Source organism: Notamacropus eugenii, chromosome 5, assembly GCF_028372415.1.
Source record: "Notamacropus eugenii isolate mMacEug1 chromosome 5, mMacEug1.pri_v2, whole genome shotgun sequence".
NCBI lineage: Eukaryota > Metazoa > Chordata > Mammalia > Diprotodontia > Macropodidae > Notamacropus > Notamacropus eugenii.
Genome location: NC_092876.1, coordinates 356,580,855 through 356,595,776, shown reverse-complemented (window position 1 = coordinate 356,595,776; position 14,922 = coordinate 356,580,855). Strand labels below are relative to the sequence as shown.

The 14,922-nt window shown below is 36.6% G+C and overlaps 1 protein-coding gene across 1 annotated transcript in view; it reads left to right on the top strand.

Annotated features, from left to right (window-relative positions):
* Nucleotides 1-12,657, top strand: part of CD96 (CD96 molecule) — a 118,193-nt gene extending 105,536 nt beyond the window's left edge. Inside the window, exon 15 of the mRNA XM_072614042.1 lies at nucleotides 8,160-12,657. Within this exon, the coding sequence (XP_072470143.1) occupies nucleotides 8,160-8,268 (109 nt within the window). The 3' untranslated portion in view covers nucleotides 8,269-12,657. The remainder of the gene's footprint in view (nucleotides 1-8,159) is intronic.
* The last annotated feature ends 2,265 nt before the right edge of the window (nucleotides 12,658-14,922 follow it).

Here is a 14,922-nt window from a genome sequence, read left to right as displayed (position 1 = left end):
CACACTCCCTGCTCTTCATCTTCATATTCAGCCCTTTTTTTCTGCCAATATCAGTCAGCAACCACTTCTCCCTTAAATTCTGGACTTTTGTAATTATCATCTATGGAATTCTAGGACACTGTCTCCTCTCCAGTAAACTCAATGTCTGGCTCCCAGTCTTCCTCCCCATCCCAATCCACTTCAAAATCCTAGACATTCTAGTTCTTCAAACTGTTCAGATCTCAGTCTCTATTTCTAGTCTAGTAATCCACCTCAACCACACAAGGAAATGTCATACCTTAGTACAGTCAAACAAACAAAAGGGGCCATTAAACTGCATATAAGAATCTTACTGACAAGAAAACCACATGTTAACATTACTTATAATGCTTATAATACTTCTAACATACATACTTATAACAATAACATACTTCTAATTTATAACATAATACTTATAGCAGTACTTACAATACTTATAACATTACTTAGGTTATATCGCATTTTTATTTATTTTGTTAAATATTTCCCAATTACTTTTTAATTTAATTTTGGCAGTGTCCTAGGCTGCATATAGCCTCAGGCTGTATGTTTGACACTTATGCTTTAGACCACAGGTCCTTAGCCTATATTCTCTCAGTGGAAAGATACCAGGGGGCCTGTGAAATTGTATGGGAAAAAATACATTATTATTTCTACTTACCTCTAAATAAAATTTAACATTTCCTTCAGTTACTTAAAAACTTTATTCTGAGGAGACCACAACTTTCACCAGACTGCAGAAGAGGTCCATGAAATAGATCAAGTTAAGAACTCTTGACTTAGAGGCTTCCCCACACCCCCAACTCAACTGACTTTTCTTCAGGTATCAGAATTTCTAGTTATATTTATCAGTGTTCATGTCAGCTATCACTGTCATCATCATCAGTGACAGCAGCTCGTTGACAATAGTACTCCCTAATATAATTCTACTTTTCCAAGTAAAAAGTTCATATTAGTTTGAAAAATAACCCACACTTAGTTCGAATTAGTTAATGCATATCAAAGTTCTTCCATATCACATGTTGCTATGAGAGTAGATGGCAGTCCTTTGCTCGTAAGATCTCAAAGGACTTTTTACACACTTGTAAAGCTAGCATAATCCAAAAACCTAGGTTTTATGCCTCCTCTTGCCATAACTGAATGACCTTGAGGAAATCATTGAAATTTTCTGAGCCTCAGTTCCCTAACTTACAAAATAGAGAAGATAACCATTGCCTCCCTCACGATGTTGTGAGAATCAAGTGAGAGTGTAATTTGTGAAAGTGGTTTTCAAGATTGTCCTCTACAGCATGCAATGTCCTCTATCCCTGTGTTACTACTCTGATGCTACATTATGTTGAGGGAGTGGTTTCAGGCTGATGTCTTAGAGGATCATAGAGGTACAGAAGTTTGGTCAGATGACTCTTAGGTTACCTAGTCCAAGCCATGCTTGAACAGCAATGACTTCTACAGAAGTCCTTATAACTGGTCTTCTTGAAAATTGCCAGAGGGGACATTACTCTAATGGCAGCCAATTGCACCTTGGGACAGAACTATTTGTTAGAAGTTTTCAATATTTTGAGAGAAAATCTAACTGTAAATCCCACCCATTGTTCCTATTCCTTTCTTCTAGGATCAAGCAAACCAATAGTAATTCTTCAAACAATTACCATGGTTCAAATATTTGAAGATAATTCTCATGTGCTGGCTATGTCTTTCCTTTTTCATGATAAAAAACCTTATTTTCTCTGTGGATCTTTTTATGCCATGACATTCAATTCCACAATAACCCTGCTCACCATACTCTAGACATGCTGTAGTTTGTCGATGCCCTTTCTAAAATTTGTTGCTTAGAACAAAGTATAATACTGCAGAGATTTTGTCCAACCAGAGCAAATGATAGTTTAACATCTGCAGCCCTCATTCTGGACTTAGGCTTATATTACCAAAGCCTAAGAAAGACCACATGAACTTTTCTGACTTCCATTGTTGAATTGTTTTAGATTTGCAGTCCATCCAAAGTCATAGATCTTATTTTTCATATTAATGGGTCATGCTTTTTCTATCCTGTATTGTCCAGTTTATTTTTACTTTAATCTAAGTGTGTGCCTTTACTTTTATCCCTATCAAATTGCATCATGTTGTATTTTGGTCTATTGTAATTGCCTCCTGAAATTTTTTAAGATCCAGATTTTGTCATGTAACTTGTTAATTACTCCTTCTAGTTGGCATGGCAGTTAGAAAACTAGACTTGGAGTCAGACAGATCTGAAGTGGAATCCTACTTCAGACGTACTAGCTGTGTAGCCCTACACAATTCACTCAGCCTCAGTTTTCTCATTTGTGAAATCACGTGCCTCATGGGGTTTTTGTGAGGATCAAATGAGATATCAAATATGTAAAGTGTTTTGCAAACAATAAAGTGCTCTATAAATTCTAGCTATTATAATGTCATATGCAGATAGGTTCAATTCCTGTTGATAATGACATAAAGTGGTAGCATATATTCAGACTCACATTATGTGAGGTTATAACTATGTAAATTATGGTAATAGGTTTCAAAGTGATGAAAATTTCAAGTGTAAATTTGAATGATGTGATCATTTCTCCAGTTTCATAAATTGTACTGATTGGGATCTAACCGTATAAATTTGATAAGCTTGCCATCAATGTCTTCATGCCAGGCACTGATATGAATCCTGAACAGAACCAAAGACAAGGACTTAGTATATAGAGCATTCTCTTACAGTCATCATTCCAATTGATATTTATCACTTCTCTTTGGGTCTGAACATTCGATCATTTCCAAACCTACCTAAATATAAACTCAGGTCATCAACATCCTTCTGTCTTGTCAAGGATATCCAGTTGAGTAACCCTGTCAAGATTATAGAACTCCTCACATTCTTCATAATTTTTCAAAGATTATTAATATATTCTTCAGAAATCACATTTGCAAGTTCCATCAGTATCCTGGAGGTAATACATCTGGGATTAGTGATCTGGGGTGTTATGGATGATTAATTGGACCCCTATTTTATTGGTCCTTTATTTTATTCCAATCAGTATTAATTAGTTTAATATGATTCCATAGGAATAGGAATTATAAGTTCTGATAGGCCTCAGAGCTATGAACTATAGTTTTAAGTTCACTTGCTTAATTGTAGGAAACTAACTAGAGAAACTCTGCTGTTGTTTTTCCTTATTGTGATAACCAAGCCCAGTATGGCAGAGGTGACTCAATTACATGGAACACCCCGCCCCCAGCGATTTTTGTTGCCTCTCCATCCCTTGTCATCCTTCTATTGCCCAACATGAGGAGATGACCATGGTCAATGGGTGACCCTGGTTGCTGCCCTGCAGCCTGCTTTTCTATTAGCCCATTGGCCCATGTGGATATTTTGACATCTGTTTATTAGCTCAACCCATGGATGTGCTCTTCAGATTGGTAGGACCTACTGAAAGGTGAAGATAGGTCTGTTAAGGTCTTCTCAGTAGCCTATTTGACACCCAATGGGATTTTGTATTTTGCGTAGCCCCTCCTAGAGGGTCATGAGCAAGGTCTATCAACCAATGAGTTTATTTGTATTTTTTTAGTCTTCTCTACCTGGATTGTCTGAGTAACAAACATTATAAAACTAAGGCCCTGGAGGAAGGGGATATATCAGATTGTGAGGAAGATCTGAGGTTCAATTTAGATGTTAGGAGATTATTTACCTCAAAAAATTAACTATATATGAGTTAGTGATATATTATTTTTCTCATCTTAGATTCAATATGGTTTAATGGAGTTGTTTCCGTTCATTCACATATTCTGGGTTTATACTCCCTATTAACACTTTTGTCCTATTATTTCCAATCTAAAGACCATCCTCTTTGGTCATGAGTCAATAGGCAAAATGATAATCAAATAATTCTGCCTTTTCTTCAACATCTGTTATCAGCATAATTTATCTTTCTCTTAACCTTATCCTATCTATAATAATAATAATAACAAATCATGTTTCCTTGGCATTTGTTGCCAGCTTCAGCTTGTCCAAAGTTTTAATATTTCTGATATTAATTTTATCATGCTATAATACTAATACTAAGTTGTCCTGTATAATCAAAGAAGGGTCTCTCACTTATTCATTGTGAGAAAGATTCTTGCCAGAATCCTTATTAATAGGCTGATTCTTCACTTGGAAGATGGACATCTACCTGAGAGCCAATGTGGCTTCAGAAAGGGCCAAGAAGTAGTTGATATGGTGTTTGCTATCCAATAACTCTGGGAGAAATGTCAGGAACAGAACAGAGATCTGTATACAACATTAGCCAGTCTGACAAAGGCCTCTGATACTGTCAGTCATGAGGGCTTGTGGAAGATCATGGCAGAATTTGGTTGCTTGGAGAAGTTCATCAGTATTGTCATGCCATTCTCATGATGAAACCCTTCCACCAGTTCCCACTCACCCAAGGAGTGAAGCAGGGCTGCATGTTTGCTCCCATGCTTTTTAGCATAATGTTCTCTGATGCCTTCAATGAGATAAAAATGACATCAAGGCCAGTTACTGCATTGATGGCATGTTATTTAACTTGAAAAAGCTATAAGTCAAGGATAAAATAGAAGAAGAGCGGCTTTGTGACTTTTTCTTCATATATAATTGTAGATTCAATGCAGTCTCTGAGTCTAAGATGCAATGGAGCACAGATTGATTCTCTTCCACTTGTACTAATTTTGACATCTCAGTTAACACCAAGAACAAAGAGGTTTTCCATTAGCTAGCACTGTAGCATTCATATGTGGAACCATCAGTTATTACAAATGGAGAAATTTTGAATGGATAAGTTCACTTCTTTTGGCAATACACTTTCCAGGGATGTACACATAGTTGATGAAGTTGATACATGCATTGCCAGAGCTAGCTCAGTGTGTGGGAGGCTCCAAAGAAAAATATGGAAGAGAAGAGGTATTAGGCTGCCTACCAGACTTAAGGTCTACAGAGCCTTTGTGCTGACCATATTGTTGTATGTCTGTGAAACCTGGGCAGTCCACCAGTGGCATGCAAAGAAACTAAATTGCTTCCATTTGAATTGTCTTAGAAAGACTCTGATGATCATTTGGCAAGATAAGATATTGGACGCTGATGTCCTTTCTTGAGCTGAACTGCCATGCATTCAAATTCTACTGCACAAAGTTCAAGTCTGATGGTCTGGTCATGTTGTTGAATGCCAAATATCCATTTCCTTAAGCAACTATTATTCAGAGAACTCACACACAACAAAGCACTCACATGGTGGTCAGAAGAAGTGCTACAAGGACACTCTTAAAGTCTCTCTAAAGAACTTGAAAATCAGTTGTGAGACATGGGAGACACTGGCACAAGACGGCCTGGTATGGTGTACTCACATCATGTGGACTATTTGTACCTGACCTGTGGTAAGACCTTCTAAACTCATATTAGTCTTATCAGACATAGTTGGAAACACTGTCCCTGGACCCCAACATAGATACGTCATTTTGGTCTTCTTTGAGCACAAAGGATAACAACCAACTCTACTCTTCTTGTGTATTTCTCAATAATTTGCCCTTCTGTTCATCTCCAGTCATTTTCATCTTCCTCTTTTCTCCAAAAAGAAAAAAAAGTTCATCAATGTATTTTCTGTGTATCCACATTTGTCTTCTTTAGACAATTTCCCCTTTTCTTCTTTATCTAAATATTTTATGCTTGTCTTGTCAGCATTTTATTCTTATGCACATCCATTATTTTGGTCTGACTTCCTTCATGTGATTGCAGTCCATGAGATACTAAATATTTTCTTTTTTAAGTCTTTGAAAATTTTTCTTTTAAAAGCTTAAGGTGTACTAATTTTCTATCACAAAATCTAAGATGAAATGATCATTTCTTCCCAAGATTTGTTTCATTTCTGCTTTGACAACAAATTCCGTCTTTGTCAGTACCATGTAGAATATCAGTATTCTTTATTGTTTCCTACAGTTTTTGAAGAATAAAATAATTATTACGGAAAATTAAGAATATATCAATTGTCCTGTTCTAGCAGAAAGAGAGTTCAAATATGTGTGTATATCATGGAATCCCTCATAATTTTTGTTGTTATATTGTTCCTCCATGATAGATTTGTTGCCTGAATTTATCATCTATTTCTTCCTCCTAGACAGGAAGTCTATAATATGTTCTTACCACTCTTTTTCCAAGATTATCCCTTAAGTGACCCTTGCCTCTTTATTATGCTTCCCCATTCTGACTCATGGGATTTTTTCATTTGTTATATCTTCTTCATGTATAGTGATACTCTACCTCCTCGATTAACCTTTAATCATGTTTAACTTATATAACCAATCATAGGTTTTCAAAAACTATACTTGCTAAATATAAGCTCTGGAAGCCGCTTCTAAGTTGGAAAGGCTGTAAGTATTGGCCTAATTTCAGACTAAGTGTATACCTGCCATTGGAGGTTATACCTACCTAAATTCAAAGAGGTGTGTCGCCTAGACATATGACAACCAGATGTTTTATGGCCACAATAACTATGTCATTTAGTGTATTTGATGTATAGTAGTAAGAGTACTCAAATAAATGAAACTATGTATTCATGAAAGAAGTACTATAATAAAGTTAGGAGTTGGAGTCTGAAACTCTTAATTCCCCTGGACTCCCATTTGATAGATAAGGGAATCAAAGCCCATGGGGGTTAAGTGACTTCCCCAAGGTCACCAAGAATAAAGTTTAAGTCTCTTGACTCCATAGCCAAAATTAGCATGGAATAATTGGGGACTTTGCCCCAGGCACCAACATGGGGAAAGAAGATGCTTTGTTATTCCAGGTGGAATACTGAGCGCCCAATCAACTGACTATCTCATTATTCAAACTCCTGCCCCACTAGTATCCAGAGTCCATTATGTCCCTTCCCTGAGGTCTTTCTAACCAGAAGAGCTGATGCCTGTGCTAACTTGACCAGGGACACTCATGATAAGTAGCTACCCTCTCCAGCAGTGAACTAGCTCTAGTCCTCCCTAGTCCTTCTTCTCATTCATTCTCCTTTTGCATTATTCCCTCTAAATAGTTTAATAATTATTGTTATTATTATAATGATAGTCCTGATGATTAAACTCCCTTTCATTTTAGACCTCTTCCTCTCTTATTCCCTCTCTTCTGATCTTCATGAGAACCTAGACTTTTTTTTCTGTAGATACTATATCTGCTAGTTACCTCTCCAAGACTGATTGCTTCTTCTCTAATATCCCTTGATTCCTAGAGTCAGGAAGAGGAGTTGGCATCCTCCTTGCTCCCCACTGCTACTCTCAGACCATTGTCTCTGCCATTGTCACCCAACTGCCACAATAACTTCAAAAATCTGATCCTTAACCCCCCCAAATTCTTTTGCTTCACAGCTCCTTAACCTTCTCCTCTCACAACTTGTGCCAAGGCAACCTCAACCATGTACAGGGATTTTGCAATATTCCATATTACAAAGTGTCTGTTCTATTAGAATATAACCCATATAGAGCCAAGCTGTAGCTTTAATTTTTTTAAAATTAAAAGAATAAACTTTATTAATATCTTTGTTTTTATGACATAATCATTTCCCCGTACATACTCTTCCATCCACTCTCAAAATCCTCCCTTGTAGCAAAGAGTAACAGTCAAGGGAAAAAAATAACAATTCTACAAAGTATGTCAGTCTGCATCTACCAAATGTGGTCTTCACAGTCATTTGTTCTCTAGATTCAATGTTGGTCAGTAGAATTATCCTGAATTTAGTTGCCAGTTTCTGTGTATGTATATGTTTTAAAATTTTGCATGTTTATAATTGTTGTATATATTATTCTTCTCCTGTGCTTATTTTATTCTACAAATCCATGTTTCTCTACGTTCCTCATGTTTATAGTCTTTTTTCGGCACAATAACTTTCCTTCATATTTATATGTTCCAAATTGTTCAACTATCTCCAATAAATGGATACCCAATTTTGTTTCCAGTCTTTTACTATCACACTCACACACACACAAATGTTTCTCTAAATATTTTGGTATATATGGGACCTTTCTTTTTGTCTTTCATTTCTTTGCCTCTCCATTTGATAAAAAAATGTACTTTAACCTTCTCACCCACCCATCATGCAGTCAGGATTTAAAAAATGAAACTTTTTTCTTTTCTGTAGAATGGAGAGACCACCACCATTTAAGCCTCCACCACCGCCAATCAAGTACACTTGCATTGGAGAACCAGTTGCAGGTGATCTGCCGTGTCATGAGATGGAAACTCTCTAATCTTTCCTCTTGGGACTTTGCTGAATAGCAGTACCTGGCCTCTATCCTGTTGAGAAGATAAGAGAGTTGGTGTTTTACATTACTCTGGCCCATCTGTCAGACTTACACCACTGCAAAAATAGATGTCAGATGTGAATCACCTCTTTATACAGTTGCTAAGCGTGCCATCTGCATATGCCTCAAATTGAAACAGGATGCTTGGAAATGTCTCTAGGATCAACAGTACTCATTCCAAAACATTGTCATCTTCAGAGATTTTTATTGGCTTAATATGGCATATAATTTAAAGGATATATCCTTTCAACTTCCTACTGCAGCTGAAAAATGTTGGTGTTTTTCATTTTAACTGTGATTAATATGACAGCAATGGCTATAAGCATATGGCACACCCAGATCGACCCTCACATTTTTTTTTCTGCCAGAATTCTGAGCTATTTACTCACACAATAATCATGTTTGAATTTTTGCTGGTTTACTACAAAAACTGAAAAAGAAAAAAAGTAAAAATACCTAGCAACGAGGCAGAATAATGAAGAGGTGAGGATGGCTTCAGCAACAGCATTCCAAGTGGTTATTTTCACCCCCAAAATTGGCATCTGATTCACAAAGGGCAAAAATCACAAAACAACTTTTTTTCCCCTTTCCTCCTTCATGCACTCTTCATTTTTTCTTTCTTTTCTCCTTCCTTTTTTGTTTCTTTCTTTTGATTTTCCTTCCTTCCTTTCTTTCTTTGTTTCTTTCTTCTTTCTTTCTTTCTTCCCTCCTTTCTTTTTCTTATACTTTTTCTTATACTTTTTTTCTTATACTTTTTCTTATACTTTTCTTATACTTTATCCATCCACCAGTATTTGAAGTATTTGAGAAAGTGCATAGCAGGCAGACAGGCAGAATAAAGACTGTTCTGGGCTTTAGAATTATACTGTCCTCAATGTTCCCAAGCAAAGAATAGCTTTCTACTTGTCCTTCTTGGTGCCTCAAAACATTTAATTACTAAACTGTTGGTTAGCAAATAACCAGTCTTACCCAAATCTAGTCCATTACATTTCACTCATTCCATTTTTAAATCCAGAGACCTTCTATTCATTCCATCAACTTGTTTTGACCTATTATGGAACAGGTCAAAGGATTGAGGCAAACTAGCCTGAAGAAATTAACCCTTCTCTCACCATTCTTTTACTTTGCATCTAAACCAGAATATTATACATCAAAGATTGCACAGGTAATGAAGGAAAATATGGCAGAGAGGTTTGCTATTGGTTTTCCAGGGTGCTGGTGACATTTTTCTCCCTCTCTCCCAAAAGATGGGGAGGAACAGATGTTAGACATTCATCAAATGGTTAGCATTTCCTGTGAGTTCTGTGGTCTGAGAAAGAATCTTTTAGCTAATGATCCATCTTTACTCTTTAGAATTCTTAGTGAGGTGTTTATCTCTATAAAAGGAATAAAAGCTACTGTTTCCTTCCTTAATCATTCCTTCTTCCTCCTCTGTTTTAAAACAGCAGCAAGGGCAATTTGTTGTAGATGCTCCCTATGGAAAAAAAACATTTACATTTAACACAGAAATAAAGCCTGGATTATCACTGACTTGCAGAAAGGTCATTGTGTCCTCTCCTCCTTCCCTCCCACCTCTTCTCTTTCCTCTCTCTCTCCTCTCTCTCTCTCTCTCTCTCTCTCTCTCCCTCTCCCTCTCCCTCTCCCTCTCCCTCTCCCTCTCCCTCTCCCTCTCCCTCTGTCTCTGTCTCTCTCTCTCTCTCTCTCTCTCTCTCTCTCTCTCTCTCTCTCTCTCTCTCTCCTGTCTGTCTCTCTACCTCTTTTCCTTTTTTTTCATGAAAAGTGTCCTCTGAAAGTCAGTGTACAGACATAGAAGATACAGCACAGCTGAGAGATTAATATTACTTCCTGTAGCCATTTCTTTCAGTGACATTTCTCAAGGCTATTAAGATGTGGGTGATTTTTACCAAGCATCAGAAGACATGGAATTTTTCCACTGTAAGGTCTTTTAAGATGTAAAGCTGTTTTCCTGCATTGTCTGTCCTTTTGATACCATCTCTAACATATGCACTGGAGCTCTCACACACACACACACTTTTCTTTTGTACATAAAAATGCCCCCTAAGCAGGCCATTAAGGATATTCACAGCAGCTTGCAAACTAGGATAAATCCAGCAGTGGCTTACAAAGCAAGGTGACTTAACCCATTACTTTGGTATAGTAAGGAAGGGAGACAGGGAGAGGATGTGCCAATCCTTATCTTCAAGAGTCTTCAGAACAAAGGTTTTCACACTACCTTCCAAGGAGCATGATCATAGAATGAGGATGGAACTATAGATTTAGAGTTGTAAGTGACCTCAGAGGGCATCAAGTCCAACCTCATCATTTGACAGATGAGGGAATTGTGTCACAGAGCAGTTAAGTGACTTACTAATGTCACACAGCTAATAAATATCTTAGATATGCTCCAAATCCAAGTCTTCCTGAGTACAGGTTCCATGCCCTATCCGTAATCCCAAGAGAAATGACCATTCAGCCTGGACCTGCTAGTTGTAGAGAAGTTCATGCAACCTAAAACATGGAAGTCTCATGCCTTCCTCTCACAAAAAGAATGGACTCATTCTTACCCTAAAGAAGAATATCACTCAGAATCCCTATTTGTCTTTTTATCATCTCTTCCTCAACTAAACAAAGAGGCTAAGGAACATTTCAATTTACTTGGGGAAAAAAGTGTAAGAAATAGATACGCATACGGCATAGTATACAATTGCTTGCCCTTTGACTCAGCTATTCATCCCACTGTTAGGCCTATACCCAGAGGAAATCAAAGAAAAAGGAAAAAGTCCCATAAGTGCAAAAATATTTGTATCATCTCTTTTTGTGGTGGCGAAAACCTGGAAACTAAGAGGATGTCCATCAGTTGGAGAATTGCTGAAAAAATTCTGGTATTTGAATATGATAGATTATTATTCTATAAGAAATGAGGGAATAAACGATTTCAAAGAGACATGGAATGACTCATATGAAGTAATGCAGAATGAAGTAAGCAGGACTAGAAGAGAAATTTATACTATAACATTAATATTGTAAAAAATAAATATTTTTGAAGACTTTTATAAACTGATGAAGAATGAAATCAGCATAACCAAGAGAACAAGTTATGCAAGAAGAACATTATAAAGACAACTTGGAAAGCTATGAAATTACAGTCAACACGATAACTATCCATGATTCTAAAAGATCAGTGATAAAGTATTCTATCCATGTCTTGACAGAGAGGTGAGAGATTTAGGACACAGAAGGAGATACATCTATTTTTATATACAACCAAGAAGGGAATTTATTTTGCTTGACAATGCATATTTGTTATAAGAAATTTGTTTTTGTTTTCTTTTCAATGGAATATTGAAATAGAGGGGAGAGAAAATATATTTCTGCTATTTTTTTTTTAAATAAAGAAGTTGCTATCCACATCCAGAGAAAGAAATGACAAAGTCTAAGTGCAGATGAAAGTATACATTTTTGGCTTTATTTATTTATTTTTTTGGTTTGATTTTTGGTCTGTATTTTCTTTCACAACATGCCTAATATGGAAATTTATTTTATATGACCACAAATGTATAATCTATATCAAATTCTTTGCCTTCTCAAGGAGGGAGAGAGAAGGTAAGGAGGGAGAGAATTTGGAACTAAATTTTTTTAATACATATATTAAGGATTTTTATTACATGTAATGGCATATATATGTACATATATAATTATTTTTTTCCCAGAAATAGAGAAGTAAGGGTAGTGCTAGGGAGTGTTGTGTATGCTAGCTGCTGTGGTCATACCTTAAATCAGTTGAACTTTCCTCTGGGTCCAGACTTCCTACTTAGTGCTCTGTTTAAAAGGCCTGGGGAATCTAATCCCATATCACTAGTAGACAGTCATGGGCACAAATAGAAGTAGCAGGAAGTCCCAAGCAATTAGCTCAGTTCTTGGAAAATAACACAAGTGTAAACAGAAGTCCTCTTGATGCTACAGATTTTGCATTGAAAATCATGTCCTCTTTATACTCCAATAATGGTGGTCTTCCTCTAAAGACAGAGATGGTAGCCAAGTAATTTTCTTAGTTTGGAGGCTCTATTCTTGATGGGTTAGAATTTCATATACTTATCTTTAAGGTAGAGAGAGGAATCTAATTTTTACTTAGCAAAATAGGTTAAAACAGTAAAGAAGTTGTGTGAGCTGTAACTGAGTAATAACAGTTAAAAGTGAATGAGTTATTAAAATGAAATTCTTCTAGAATTTCTCACAGTGTTGAAATAAAATATGTTACTTTTATACCATTGTGTAAAAAGTCTGCATTACATGCAATTTGAAGTTTTGTAAATAAAATGCTGTATATACTCTCCATGCTTATGATTCAGTCAATTAATAAACAATTATTAAGCATCTACTAAATGTCAGATACTATCCTAAGCAAGAGGTATGTAAATAACAAATAAAAAGAAAGACTCAAATAGCTTACAATCTAGCGGGGTAAAACAATGCACAAAAAACGCTGAAAGGGTAGGTGGAGGAAGAAAATACCAGTCAACGGAGCATTATGAAGAAGCCCATAGGAATGCTAAAGCAGTACAGCTGGGAAATGAGGAGTTGATTGTCCTGGGATTCCCTCCTTAAATGGAGGTTTGGGAGCTCAACTCTCTGACCTCCAGAGGCCGTAAGGTAAAGGTAAGTGCCAAGGCTGCTTCAGTTGATGAAACTTCCCAATGATGAGTTTCCTAGGGCATGATGACATAACTGATAAGTCAAGTGCTTCTCTTAGTTTTCTAATTATTGTCTAATATGAAAATTAAGGAAATATCTGGAATTCAATTTTCAAATTCCAATCTGTATCTTTGTTCTGGCCTAGGTATTGACCGAGATCCATCAAAATTTTAATCAGTATCTTTATTAGGGTAATGAAAGCAAGCCTTTCCTTTTCTCAGACTCCTAAGAAAAAAATTTTTTTTACCATTGAGCTATTTCATTTTGAGATTGATTAATTTGTGTTTCTCATGACTTCATACACAGAGAAAGTCTGATTCTTCACATGTCCATTGGGTAGTATATTTCCACCCCTCACATTTAGTAGAAACCATGCTAAGAATATATTATTCAGAATTCAGATGAACTCCAAAGGCAGTGACAGAATAGAGTTCATGAATGCCAACTAGTGGTTTTATTTAACAGGAGTTTCTGAGTCACAATCTTGGATAATCATTTTCTTTTTTATACATGGGTAAGTTTTGTTTTTGTAGCCCCAACAACTAGTTCAATGGCTGGTACATGTCAGGTACTCAAAAACTGATTGTTGATTGATTGATGTTACTACAAATATAGGTTGGTCAAGAATATCAAGTTCTGGAGAGGTCAGAGGATGATTACTGAGAATTGACCTTTGAACATGCACAAAAGGAAGTGGCAGAGGTAAGTGGGAGAGGAGCACATTATAATTAGACATTCCACTCATGATGCTAGTTATTCAGGGGATGCCCCTTTGGGATGCCCTAATACTCATGATCTAAATCACAGAATTATAGAAGCTCAGAATTACAATGAACCTACAAAACCAAGTTTCTGTAATTCTGTAATTTAGATCACTAGAATCTACTTCAGGATATAAATAATTCTGTTCTTTCTACATGATATTTATGGCACTGAATCTAGCATGACTGATACTACAGAGAATATACAGAACTTTTGGATCAGAAATGCATGCAATGAAAAGTATGATTGGTACTGATATATCCCCCTTGGAACCAAACCATTAAAATCTAGATCTAGGGAAGACTCATAATCTGAGCATTCTTGCAAGACAGACTACTATGGAGGGACCCTCTTAGTCTGTTCCTAACAATGAATAATGGGAAGAAATCAGAGAATTAACCAGAGGCAGCTAAGTGATACAGTAAAGAAAATGTTGGGCCTGGATTCAGGAAGGACTGAGTTCATTTCTGGCTTCAGACACTTACTGTGTGAATCTGGGCAAGTGATTTAACTTCTGCTTGCCTTAGTATCCTCAACCATAAAATAAGGATAATTTTGGCACCTAATAATGTTTTTAAAAACACAGCCCAGTGCTTGGCAGAAGAAGAGTTTAATAAATGATTGATTCCTTACTTCCCTTTGTGTGGAGTAAGCCCTGCCTTACTCAGATTGACTGCTCAGAGGCATCTCAAAGTAAAAACAGAAACTCTCCTTCACCAGTAAAGATGGAGTTGGGAGGCAACTTGTAGAAGCAGAATGGAAATTTATATAGATCCTGACACGAAAATCCCCCTCCCACCACTGACCATTATTCTCATTGGCTGAGAAGCAAGGTCTTACACACTAGGCGCGAAATCTAACCAATCCCTTTTGGAACCCGGTTCAAATTTCTGAAAACACACGTCATTTTATGCAAATTAGGCACTGAAAATATATGCAAATGAAGCATTGACAACTCAAGCAAATTGGGCATTGAGAACTTATGCAAATCAGGTGGACCTATGTGAGGACTGCAGACTGCATGTGCATATGCAAATTAGGTATTGAGGAGTTAGTGAGTCATATCCAATCATTTATCCTAATGCACTACATAGCCTTCTATGGAAATCACCTGACTCTGGAGGAATCGAAACCTGGGCTTAAGGT